At 53.7% G+C, this 12,814-nt stretch overlaps 1 protein-coding gene across 2 annotated transcripts in view; it reads left to right on the forward strand.

The window, feature by feature from the left end:
- The window catches only part of TNS3 (tensin 3), a 224,120-nt gene that overhangs the window by 195,944 nt on the left and 15,362 nt on the right, over positions 1-12,814 (forward strand). For both annotated transcript variants that reach the window (XM_082846490.1, XM_082846491.1), the window contains 6 exons: positions 1,227-1,825; positions 2,520-2,606; positions 6,620-6,751; positions 10,206-10,301; positions 11,036-11,113; positions 12,239-12,316. In XM_082846490.1, the coding sequence (XP_082702616.1) occupies positions 1,227-1,825; positions 2,520-2,606; positions 6,620-6,751; positions 10,206-10,301; positions 11,036-11,113; positions 12,239-12,316 (1,070 nt within the window). The remainder of the gene's footprint in view (positions 1-1,226; positions 1,826-2,519; positions 2,607-6,619; positions 6,752-10,205; positions 10,302-11,035; positions 11,114-12,238; positions 12,317-12,814) is intronic.

The following is a 12,814-nucleotide window of genomic DNA, read 5'->3' on the forward strand; positions in this document are numbered from 1 at the left end:
AGGCGGGGGCTTGTCCTCCACACGACACCGGGCTGCCTTGTGGATTGACCACCATCACTTTTCAAAAATGCAGTCAAAATAAAAACTCCTGAGTCCACCCTCACTGTTAGCAGGCGGAGTGCTCAAGGAACACACTGCACTTAGAGTCTGGGCGCGGTGGCCAGCTCAGGACTGAGGATCCGTGAAAACGTTATCTGAGCTGAGGCTGGAAAGGGGGTGCAGTGGCCAGGCTAGGAAGGGGCCTGCCCGGGGCTGCAGATTGGGGTGGACAGGGCAGGCAGGACGTGCTGCTCTCGGAGACATGGAATTTGTGCAGGTGTTCGGGAAAGCATGGGGGGTGCAGGAACACCCCGCAGTGGGATTGGAGGACAGAAAGGATGGGCCACGGACAGCCAGAGAGAAATGTCCCATTTCTCCTTCACAAAGGACTGCCGCTGAGCAAATTCAGATGCTCAGGGTAGGAATCATTTCTTAGTATTTTACTTGTGGGTACATTGCTCTACAGTTATTTACCACCCTAATTCCGCCTCCTTTCTCTTTAGAAAAAAGGGGGACATTGCGTATCGGGACTCGACATCACACACAGAGCAAATACATGTTTGCTAGTGTGTTAGCTGTCTTTCTGTATTTCGAAATATAGAGTAATTTCCAATATTCTTAATATTGGAATTTCCCATTTTCGATATGGCAGTCTCCTACGTATCCTTTATCAGCTGGTTGTCCTGCAAGCACTTACGAAAACTGACTGTGTCAGGCACCTGTGTTGGGCATCGGGAAGAAAAAAAGAGAACGGGGGGAGGGAGGTTTAAGCAGATCCCATGGTTGGTGCATGCGTGGTGGGACCAGAGGGAGGACACAGCTAATCCCTGTGCACACGTGGACACGGGCTTCAAAGTCAGGACACAGTTGAGCTACGTCTTGAACTGAAGAGAAGAGGGGACTTTGCCAGGTGAACAGCGAGGAAGGAAGAGGCACACAGGCTGGGGAGGCAGGGTCGGACCCCACCCCCCACCCCGTCCCTGAGGCTGTAGACTGAGCATCTGGGGTCAACAGTCAGGGGGGAGGCTGGAAGGGCAGGGCCTGAGTTCAGATACTCGGGGAGTCTCGTGCTGCTGCAGGGGGAGCCTCGGCACCCAGCCTCCCCACCCCCGCCATGTGGGGACCGTTGCTAATTTCCAGGCATCTCCCTGGACGTGTCGTCCCCTGACGGTTTGTCTTTTGAACAGCCCTTCCTCGGCCGAGCACCAGTGGGTGGACACCAGCCCCAGGTCCACGCTGACCCTGCTGGGGAGCAGCCGGCCCGGCAAGGACGGCCCCGGGCGGCCCCACTTCCCGCCAGCCGAGCTCCAGACGTCCTTCCACGGCCACGAGCTGTCCCTGGCGGAGCCGCCGGAAGCTCTGGGCCCCCCAGGCAGCCAGGCCTTCCTGAGCTTCGGCACTGCCCCTGAAGGAGGTGGGCTCCCCCCCGGCGAGGACCCGGGGGCCTTGCTGGCCAATTCCCACGGAGCGTCCCAGGCCCCCGGCGCCCCGCGGACAGCAGCTGAGGCTGCCGACAACGGCTTCCTGTCCCACAGCTTTCTCACGGTGGCACCTGGACAGAGCAGCCACCACAGCCCCGGCCTGCAGGGCCCGGGGCTGACCCTGCCCGGGCAGCCGCCCCTTCCCGAGAAGAAGCGGGCCTCGGAGGGGGACCGTTCTTTCGGCTCGGTGTCTCCATCCTCAAGCGGCTTCTCCAGCCCTCACAGCGGCAGCACCATGAGCATCCCTTTCCCAAACATCCTCCCGGATTTTCCCAAGGCTGCGGAGGGAGCTGCACCTTCCCCAGGTAGGCGCGTCTCCACGGGTAGGGGGCCCACCCCTGTGCTCACAGGTGCACTTGGGCAGGGACGGACCCTGGGGTTACAGCTGGGCCTGCCCAGTGAGCACCAGTGCTAGGGCTGGGCTGAGCGGCTTGAGAGAAGAATCCAGAGCCTTCAAGGGGTCTTTTCCATCTCACTAGCCCGAAGCACAGCACCGCCTCGCAATTCATCCGGCTTGTGCGTTCGTTCACGTTAGATTCATTCCAACAGCAGAAAATGCAGACGTCTGTGGTGGTTCTGGTTTTTTCCCCTTTGACTTGGAATCAGGGTTCTGTGACAGGAGCTGTAAAAAAAAACATGAAACAAATACCTTTGAAATCTAATTATGAAATGTTTCAAATGTAAAAGGTATAATAAGACACTGACAGGAGTAAAGCAACACCCGCTCTGCTCTGTGCACTTCCTGTCTTTCTAACTACGTGTTGTTGAAATGCGTTGCAGAGGCCTGATCGCAGTGTCCTGCTGTCTTTGTGTTTTCTGTTATGAAACAGCCACTCCCTGCTCCGAGTCAGGCTTCTCCCCTGTAGTTAAAGAGAGCGCTCTCCCCAGAGCACCCCGTCCTCGCCCAGGTTGGGACTTTGAATTTCTAGGTCCCTTTGAGGTGAGAGTTGCAATGAGAAACGCCCTTCACAGTTATTGTTTTTGAATTCTGTTTTGCAGATAATCCAGGTGATAAGCACGTGTCCGTGAACTTTGTCCAAGATACATCCAAGTTCTGGTACAAGGCAGATATCTCCAGAGAGCAAGGTGCGTGGGCGGGACAAGGGCTCTGCATCCGGGAAGCAGGACCGCGGGGGTGGGAGCATCAGGGTGGGACGGAGGAGCTGGAGGAAGTCACTTCGTGACTCGCCTTGAGGGAAAGGCTACAACCTTTACGTTTTTCTTGGAAAAGCTCAGTCCTAATGAGGGAGCTGGCCGGGATGGGCACCGGCCACGATCGTTCTAGTGTGTGGGGTGTAATTTCTGGTGGCTTCCACCAGACAAGGTTTGACCAGTGTTGCCAATGATGACGTGATGAGAAGACATCATGGGCCCCAGCCGGTGGGGGAAGGAGAGGTGTCTTCCTAACACCGTTCATGGGCACACCTGCCTGTGTCACGCTGGAAAGACAAGCTGCTGGCGGACTCAGTCCAGCATGACACACGCAGCACAGCAGCTCTGTGTGCGCGGTACAGTCGGAAGACAGCTGGCAAAAATGAGAAATGGTTAATATTTTTGAGCAGCGAAGTCACTTTTTACTAGAACACGAATAGAAGAGGTGTCCCAGAGGGACGCTGGCATGCCTTCGGTGGTGGTCCCTCCGGGGCAGCCCTTCAGGCGAGCAGCACTCACTCCAGCAGAATTCGTGGGATCCCTGCGACGTGCTGGCCCCGCTCACGGGAGCCACCGTCCTCCCTGGGGGTGACGACACGGCCGCCTGTGGGTGGGCTCATCACTCCCGGACGTCCCTCCGAGAGAGGATGACGTGGAGCTGGCTGGGGCTGGCAGATGCTGGCCAGGATACCCAGAAAGGAGATACCCCAGGGGCTGCTCTCAGCCAATGGGGAAGAAATCGCAACTGCTCTCCGGGGGAGTGTTTCTCAAAAGTGCCTGGATGTGAACAGTTAAATGGCTGGAAAACAGCACTGTCCAACGTTGTCACTGAAATTCTTCTACTCAATTAGGCAGATAATAAAAATGGTAAGAATGTGCCTTTCTTCCCATGAGCTCAATGGACCTATTGTCATTTCCTATGAGGGGAGCTCTCTTGGCCTGGAGAGGTTTCTGAGTCCCTGAATTGGCCTTTGTGCCATGCACTCCCCACGTTCCAGGCTGTGTTGTGGCCAGATGCTCCTCCTCGTCCCCTCCCTGCTCTGGTCACAAGAACCCCCAGGACTGTGGCCCTTAGCTCCAGCTGTCTTATCCAGCCCGACAGACCCTGAGAAGTGCTTGTTGGGGACCCTGCCCTAGAGTATTCTGAGCAGACCCTCCTACTCTGGCGGCTCAGCCTTCCTGAGCAGACCCTCCTACTCTGGCGGCTGCCCCCTTCTCTGACTGAACAGCCAGGCTCCGGCTCCGGAAGAGGCAGGCTTGGTTGGAGAGCACTAGGCGGGCCGTCCTGCGCAATGGCGATGGGAAAGCCTTCCGCGTGGGGTTTGGGGGAGACGATCTGGGTGGAGGGGACCTCCCTTGGTGGTACCTGCTGGGCGGTAGCAATTACTGTTGTCATTTGCCTAATCTTAGCCACACATTTAAAAATAGTTCTTTGGGGGGCTTCCCTGGTGGCGCAGTGGTTGAGGGTCCGCCTGCCGATGCAGGGGACACGGGTTCGTGCCCTGGTCCGGGAAGATCCCACATGCCGCGGGGCGGCTGGGCCCGTGAGCCATGGCCACTGAGCCTGCGCGTCCGGAGCCTGTGCTCCGCAACGGGAGAGGCCACAGCAGTGAGAGGCCCGCGTGCCGCAAAAAATATATATATATTTCTTTGGGGTGGATTCCATCTCAAAATAGTTAATATGTGCATTGGGCATTGATTTTTCCAGTTGAACTCCAAAAGCATAACTTCCTCTATTTTCTAGATATTTTGTGTAGACAGCACCTATACAGATGAATGTTCTGTTGGGTGTGCCAACTTCTCCAGATGGAAGAAAGCCATCCCTGGGTTTTGTTGTAACTGCTGGGATGTGCCTTTTTCTGGAAAAACTGTACTGAAATTTCAGGGAGATTCAGGAGGGGGAAAAAAAAGCCCTATAGCCTGTTTAGGGGCACAATTGTTCACATATTACTATGGCAAGATTAGTACCTTGGGACTTTTTAAAGGTGAACATAAAAACCGTAGGAGGAAAGTAAAGTAGAAATTAAGTATGGTTGTTCCAGCCGTGCTCTCAGGCCTCTACCCTCGAATCCTTGAAAACACCAGCTGCAGGGAGAGAGGCGATGACGATCCCGTGGGTGTGCACGAGCTCCTTCTCACACCCTCAATGCGGGCTCGTTTCTGTTCCAGAAACAATGAGCCCAGCATCGCCCTCAGGTTCCCTCTGCGGGCGCGTGAGACCCCGGCTCCCTTGTGCCCAGCTGGCCTGGCTTCAGGGATGGGGTCTGGGAGGGGAGGACGGGCTGGAGCAGAGCTGGCCTTCTCTCTGCTGCCCAGAAGTCGGCCTCCCATGAGGCTGGGGCGCTTATTTCCACCACAGTGAAGTAAAATCATGACTTACAGAGGAAGCTCTGGTGAGGTTATCACAATTGAAAACTATAACTTCTGTAAGTGGTCTTTCCCCTACTTTAAAAACATAATAGGTCTTCAGCCCCCATATTTAGAAAACATGCTATGAGATAAAACCAGCTGCGAAGGCCTGGGGTCCCCCGTGGGGTCCACCCACCCTCCCCTCCCGGGCCTTGAGTTGCTGGAGCAGCAGGTGGGCTTTCACTCCACTGTGTCAGGCTTGCACCCCCCAGGGTCCTACCAAACCCGCTCCCCTTGGAGAGCGCTGTGCTTTCCTGTCCCTCGTGCCCTATCTGTGTCAGTGTACAGGCTCCTGCCTTACGGCCTTGTCCTGCGGCAGGGGCTGGGGCATTGCCATGGAAGAGTGTGTACAAGAAACCAATTGTTTCATCCTGCAGCCGAGCAAATGCCATGCCGGGGGATTGGGGCTGGAGTCGGGATGCACAGGGGCCTGGGACAGAGGGCTTCCTGGGGTTATTTCCTGAGGCGTGACGGGGCTTCCTGCCACTCCTGAGTTTATGTCCGGGCCCCCCATCTACTCCAGACAGGGCCTCGGGCTCTACAGAAAGGCGGCATTTCCATGGCTGTAATTTTCTAGTGCCTTATATTTTAAATCCCTAGTTTTCTTTTTGTAAAATGTAAAGTTTATAAGAGACATTCTGAGAGATGTTCTGGTTACTAGAGAAAACTCTTGCCGGTGTCTGGGCTGCGTCACCTTGAGGTTACTGTCACCCTAACCCATCCATCCATCCCGATTTCTTCCCGTATCCTGAGCACGGGACCTGGGGGAGCCAGACTTTGAGCTTGAAGGGGAGGGATGTTCTTTATAGGTGACAGTGTGACATGCCTCCCAGCCTCACCAGGGGCAGGTGGAAGGTGCAGTGCCAGGTGCAGCTCGTGGCCCTGACTGGCTGGTGACGGCCGCATCGAATACGGGTTCACAGCCTCGTCCAGGCTGGAAACAATTGGCCATAACTGCCACACCTGCCTCAGAGCCACGGGACGGAGGGCCACCTACGATCCCCCTGGGGCAAATCTTGGAATTCGTATTAGATATTCAGTAACTTTTGGGGTACACTCTCACAGTCTTCAGAAAGTGGGATTGGAAACTTCTTACCTTCTTTTGAAAGTTGAAAGCGCACTTTCTAAAATCTCTAAGAAAAATGCCACGCGGGGAGACGTAGGGCAGGGCCACGGCGGGGAATGCGTGGCGGCCCCGCCTGACTTCCTGCTGGGTCACACTGTGTGTACCGGGACCTGGTCTGGGCACTTGTGCCAGTAAGGCTCGGTTTCCTGGACTGTCAGGTGTGTGTGTGTGGGGGGGGGGTCCTCATTTGGCCTTCACAGGTGCTGCAGGGTTAACAGGAGTCGTGTGTGAAGGCAGCACTTTTGTGATCTAAAGGGACGGGCCACCCTGTGCCCCTGTGTCCTTTACAGTCAGGCCCCCAGGAAACCTCGGGTCATCACAGAGGCTTCCCTCACCCTTGTCACGGCCCTGAGTGGAGACAGGCCGTGGCCTCCCCCGGCAGACACTCAAGTCTCTCTGTTTCCCTCTGCAGCCATCGCTATGCTGAAGGACAAGGAACCCGGGTCATTTATCATCAGGGACAGCCACTCCTTCCGAGGCGCCTATGGCCTGGCCATGAAGGTGGCCACGCCCCCGCCCTCTGTCTTGCAGCTGAACAAGAAAGGTGGGTCCCGCCGGCTCTTCTCAGCGGCACCTCGCCTGTCAGTTACCTTTGTGCCCGTGAGATGGTGGGTGACCCGGAACAACACTCATAGGTTTTCTTATTATTACTTATTTTTTCTGGTGTATTTTGGTAAGTACTGTCTTGGCTCAAGAAGGAAGGTTAATTATTTGTAATTTTTTTTTATTGCTTTGATGGGTGATCAGATGTGAGAACAATGGAGCAAGTCCTCTGATAAGGCATCTTTGCTCTCATTTTCAGCCCTGTATGCCTCAGTTCCCTCCTGCTTCCTGTGGGTAGACATCTCTAATAAATCCTTCTCACTATCTGTCCAATGCACACACACATGCATTTTTCCTTTTCGCTTACATAGAATGTGGCATACTATATACACGGTTCTTGTTCCTACACCCAGTGGAGTATTTGGATGGATTGAAAGTGAGGCCAGTGCAAGCCTGGAGTCATGAGACTATCCTTCCTTAGGGGAAGGGACAAAGCCTTCTTCCTCTCTGGTCCAACACTCTGCACAAGGGGCAAATACTAGCCGAATAACGTGTAATACAGGCAAGGCTTCTTCTTACCTTTTTAATGCTTTTTGTCACGAACATAACCATGTACAGAAGAGTTTGCGAGGCCTGCATGCACAGGTAAGCATTATTATGAAGCAGACATGCATGTACCCAAACATAGGCCACAACCTTGTGGGGAAGCCCCTACACGCCCTTTCCTGTGTGTTGTAATCCATCGCCACCATGACTCTTTGGTTTCCAAGGATCCTGGATTTGACTAGGTGAGGCCCTTCCAGCGGCCCCTTGTCCTTCTGACATACCCCCCATTAGTCCCTGAGCACGCCAGCTTTCTGAAACAGCAGACGTGTTTTAGGCTTACTTTGTACTTTCCCTGCCCCAGCCATTTCTCTAAAGATCCTTGGTTCTTTTTATTGGGGAACGCTATCTAGAAACCAAGATCTAATCGCTAGGTTTGCTCTTTGCTATCCGAGTACCACTCCTTCTCTCTAGGACCTGAGCTAGGGAATGTATCCTTTTAAAAAATTCCTGAGCTCACGTTGATACCACCCGTTCACATACAGTATCACCAGGTCCTTTATCACCTCTCCTTCAGGGATGAGCTCGGTTCCCAACAAATCAATACACTTATTCCCTTTCTCTGTCCCCTAATATGTGGTTTCTGGTTTATTCTTTCTTTTTTCTTTTTATTGCACCCTGCCCTCCTTGCCCTTTTTTTTTTTTTTTTAACAAACTATGCCACAAACTCTAAGGAAAGGGAAAAGGTTCTTTTCCCCTAAATGGAGATTGTGTACTGGAATGTCAGCAAGTTACATGGCTCTTCCTAGGGCACCTGGGCTCACCTGGGTGGGGCGAGGGTAGATCAGAGTAAGCACAGATTCTGAACCTTTGGTGTTTAAACCAAATGACACTCACCTGCTTCACTCACGCTCTGTGCCCAGTACCAAATCCTGGGATGAAATCTCTGCTTAAAGCTTCCAGGAGAAAATTGCCTTGGAGTGAGTTACACCTTGAAGAATGAGATTTGGTTTCCAAGGGGTCCGGCTTCAGGCATGGCCAAGGGGTTTTCAGGAAACTTAGATGGTCGGTTTGGGCAAAGGTAGTGGTTGTGTGAATAGAAGGGGGGGGTGAGGCTGAGAGGAGCAGGTGATTCAGAGGCCAGGTCTGTGGCTATTGTCATGTCTGGAAGTGAAGGGGGAGGAGGCTCTGTGCAGATCAGGCAGAACAGGGGAGCCTCGGAAGTAGGGCCCCAGGGCATCCGGAATTCCTGCATGAGAAACTCCACCAAACACTCCACTGGCTTTAGAGTGGTTTAAATAGAGGCTTTTGTAGCTCAGGAGCTGACTCGGCCCTGATTGTGGAGGATGTAAGGCACTTGGCAGTATTTGGAAACATGCTGAGTGATGATTATATCAGAAAAGACTCAGGAGCGGAACCTCTGAGGGTCTGTGGAGACAGGGATGGGTAATGAGGGAGCAGAAGTGAGTGCATGGCAGCTCCCAGGCTCCTCGGTTTCAGCTGAAGCTTTTAAAACTTTTTTTTTTTTTTTTTTTACTGCATGCGTTATCTTTTTGGAAATACAGATGGTGGTGTATAATTCTTACCTCCAGACATGCATCCCGCCTCTAAGGCCCACTTTGTCTCAATCTTCAGGCAAAGGCAACAAAATAGAGGATATTAGAATAGCAGAGTTCAGGACATGCAACATTGCCAGGCGCATCCTCTGGGCGAAATTTTGTCTGGTTGCCTTGCCTTCACCCGGCCCCTGGATTTGGCATTTGGATTTCACAGTCTAAGGATAGATCTGAGAGGACAGTTGACCGGGAAAAAGCCCAGCAAGTCACCACCCACCCCTGGCACCCCGGAGACGGGACAGCGACAGATGTGTGGGGTGCTGGTCTCCGAATCCCCATGCAGCTGGGTTCCCCACTGACTCACTTCTCACCACTGGCATCCAGACCACACTCTGTGTCTGCCTTCAGTTTGGAAGCCGTGGATCATTTTCCTCCCACAACTGAATGGCAAAATGTTCTTGTCCCCATTTTTATTCAGTACTGCCTTTTATGGAATCTGGTCATTTCCTTTCCTACCAGCTATACTGCCCCTGTGAAATGCCGACACCGATGTTGTTGATATTTGTCACTGTTGTTTAAAATAAGCATTGCTGGGGAGCCTGCCATGGCCCAGGTGTGGAGCCCAAACCCACCTCTAGCAGGTCCTGCCATCAGAAATGTTAGAAGTTACGGCAGGCAGACATGTTCCCATGGGGACACGGTCCCGTGGAGACACGTTCCCATGGAAACACGTTCCCAGGGAGGGTGCTGAATGAGGCAGGACGGAAGCACTGCGCAGCGTGAATGTGAATGTCTATGGGACTCATTAGCATAGTGCAGTACTTTTCCACCATCAGACAGTTTGCCATTCTGTGGCTTTTCATGATGCACTTTCTCTGGGCTCGTGGGCTGGCATGAACACAGGTCTGTGTAGCAGCAATATGATTAGAGGGGTTTGTGTACCTGACTCCTGGCTAAATCTTACCCAGAAGACTGGCACCCTTCCCGCTCTTTCCAGTGATTCATTCTTGGTCATCATGCTGTGTCTGGGTCTTTCTAAGTTCTCCTCTTAGGAGGCAAAGGAGCTGCAGGTCCATGTTCCCAGTTCTTAGCTGCTCATTTCCGTCGCTGGGAATTCTGCAGTGTTTGAGGCTGTCTCCTAAGGACTCCTCCACCTGTAAGCACAGTCACTGGAGGGGGTTCTAGCTGCCCATCGGGCAGTGCTCAGCCAGCCTTCCTGCAGCCCAGCTACCATTCCTAGAGTGGTTCTTGGCAGCCAAGCTACTGCGGGGGCCAGACTCTCCTTCCTTCTCTCTCATCCTCCTCTGCTCTCATGTTTTAAAACTCTCTTCTCTTTCTTTTAAACCTCTACCACAGCTGGAGATTTGGCCAATGAACTCGTTCGGCATTTTTTGATCGAGTGCACCCCAAAAGGGGTGCGGTTGAAAGGGTGCTCCAATGAACCGTATTTTGGTAAGTGGCTGAGAGCCTGGCTTGGTGTTCTGAACCCGCGAGCACGCGTTGCCTCTGCTCGCTGCCATCGCTCCGCTGGGGCTTCACGCAGAGCATTTACTTTTCATCCCCATTCAGAGATTCCTCAATTATCATCTCTGAAATAAACTGGATATTAAATTTTCTTAAAAACTTTCTCAAAAGTAAGCAAGTAAAATGCACGGTGCTGGGACTGGAAATGCAGATTCCACAAGGTACGGTCCAGGCAGGCGGGCAGAGAAGGGTGGACAAGGTTGGGGCCTGAGTGCGACCCCACCCTCCGGGCCTTCCTGCCCCTGCGGGCATGTCCGAAAGACGGCAGGAGCTCACAGGCAGAGCTCGAGCGAAAAGCATCACCTTACAGAGATGATTCGGTGGCACCGGTGGGAGCTGCCTCGGGTTCAGCAGGCTGTGCGACTTGTTCGTTATGCATTGGTGATGAAGTGTCTCTGCTGGGGATCACCCGCAGTCCCCTTTATCTGCCCCTCTGCCGTCCGCTGAACTTATGGCTTCGTTGAAGTTTTGCACAAACTCCCACAATCGGCTGAACTTATGGCTTCGTTGAAGTTTCGCACAAACTCCCTCAATAACGGGGCGCGTTGGGAGCTAAAGCTGTGAGGGGTCGCCCTCCGCAGCGGCCTCCCCCCGGGAGGCGCGCTGGCCGGGCAGCGCAGCGCTGAGGGCGGCGCCGGCGCCTTCTCTCCGTCTCTTCACAGGGAGCCTGGCGGCCCTGGTGCGCCAGCACTCCGTCGCGCCCTTGGCTTTGCCCTGCAGACTGCTCATCCCGGATAGAGGTACGCTGCCGGGGCCCGAGGGCCGCTCTGGCTCCGCGTGGGGCCGCCCGCGGGGTGTTGGGACCCGAAGAGCTTCCCTGGGAAAAATCAGACCAGAACCTCCTTGCCGCCACGCACTCTGGGGGCCAGCCCCGAATAGTTCACCCAGGTCAGGTAAGAAGAGGTGGCCCGCTGCCCCTGCAGCCTCCGGCCATGCCCGTATGTCACGGCTTTGTGAAAAGTTTCCTTGGAGCCAAGACTCTGTAGCCCCAAGGTTTAAAATGCCTGGACCCAGAGACCTTCCAGGTCAGTCACATTTAAACTTTATAATTCTACAAAATCAGCAGAATGTTGACATGGTTGACGTCAGGTGCTGGATGAACTAGTGTCTTTACCTTTGTGTTTGTTTCAAAGTATCCATGGTGAAAAGATTTTTAAAAAATAGCACCCACAGCAGGCGATCAGGCGTACCCCCACTTTCCTAGACAATCTCAAGTTCACATAGTTGTATTATATTCCAGAAACATCGTTAATTTAAAATACAGGCAAATGTGACTTAACTTTTTTTTTTTAAGGGAATTCCTTTATTTTTATTATTTATTTATTTATTTATTTACTTTTGGCTGTGTTGGGTCTTCGCTTCTGTGCGAGGGCTTTCTCTAGTTGCGGCGAGCGGGGGCCCACTCTTCATCGCGGTGCGCGGGCCTCTCACTGTCGTGGCCTCTCTCGTTGCGGAGCACAGGCTCCAGACGCACAGGCTCAGTAGTTGTGGCGCACGGGCCCAGCCGCTCCGCGGCATGTGGGATCCTCCCAGACCGGGGCACGAACCCGTGTCCCCTGCATCGGCAGGTGGACTCTCAACCACTGCGCCACCAGGGAAGCCCTGACTTACCTCTTAAAATGTAACTGTTCACATAAATTAATTCGGAGGTGAGAAAGCTGTTTTGCTGGGCTGCGCCATCCCAGCTTTTGCTTGGAACGTGGTGATGGTTCTCTGCGCTGGCCCCTTGTCTGCAGGAGGAAGGCCCAGCTCTGCAGAGCCTGTGCGTCACCGTCCGGGCCTCGGTCATGAGCATCCACAATGTCATGGTCGTTCTTGGCCTGGGAGGTGGACTCACTTCTGCGTTTTCTCACTCCTTCCTGCAGACCCGCTGGAGGAAAGAGCCGAAAGTTCTCCGCAGACGGCAGCCAACTCTGCGGCCGAGCTGCTGAAGCAGGGGGCAGGTCAGTCCCCTCTGCGTTTTCCGCTCCTCCAGGTTCCTGGGCAGAGACGGGCTCAGGGACACAGCTTCCTTTCTTACCTCGGTCTGGGTTCCTCTCCTTGCTGTGTCAGAGGAGGTTTCCTTCTGTAGAAACCGCCACAGGGCTGGGCTGGGTGGGGCTTCAAGTGTCCTGGCAGCAGGGCCAGGACTCTGCAGGCCAAAGATGACCAAATTCAGTGGAGTAAATGTCACAGCCTGTGTTTCAGTTGGGAGAATGTGGGCGACCTGCCCCTCCAGCTGGAAATGTTAAAGAGATCAGTGAGTCCGCAGTTTGACCCAGGGTGACACAGACCTCCAGACAGCGAGCTCCCCGGGGCATGTTTCTTATTACTAGACTATTTTTTAGTGCAGTTTTAGACTCATAGCAAAATTGAGAGGAAGGTTCAGAGAATTCCCATATAGCCCTTGCCCCTACACATGCGCAGTCTCCCTCATGACATCCCCCATCAGTGGGACATTT

Source organism: Leucopleurus acutus, assembly GCF_964270905.1.
Source record: "Leucopleurus acutus genome assembly, chromosome: 9".
Classification (NCBI taxonomy): Eukaryota; Metazoa; Chordata; class Mammalia; order Artiodactyla; family Delphinidae; genus Leucopleurus; species Leucopleurus acutus.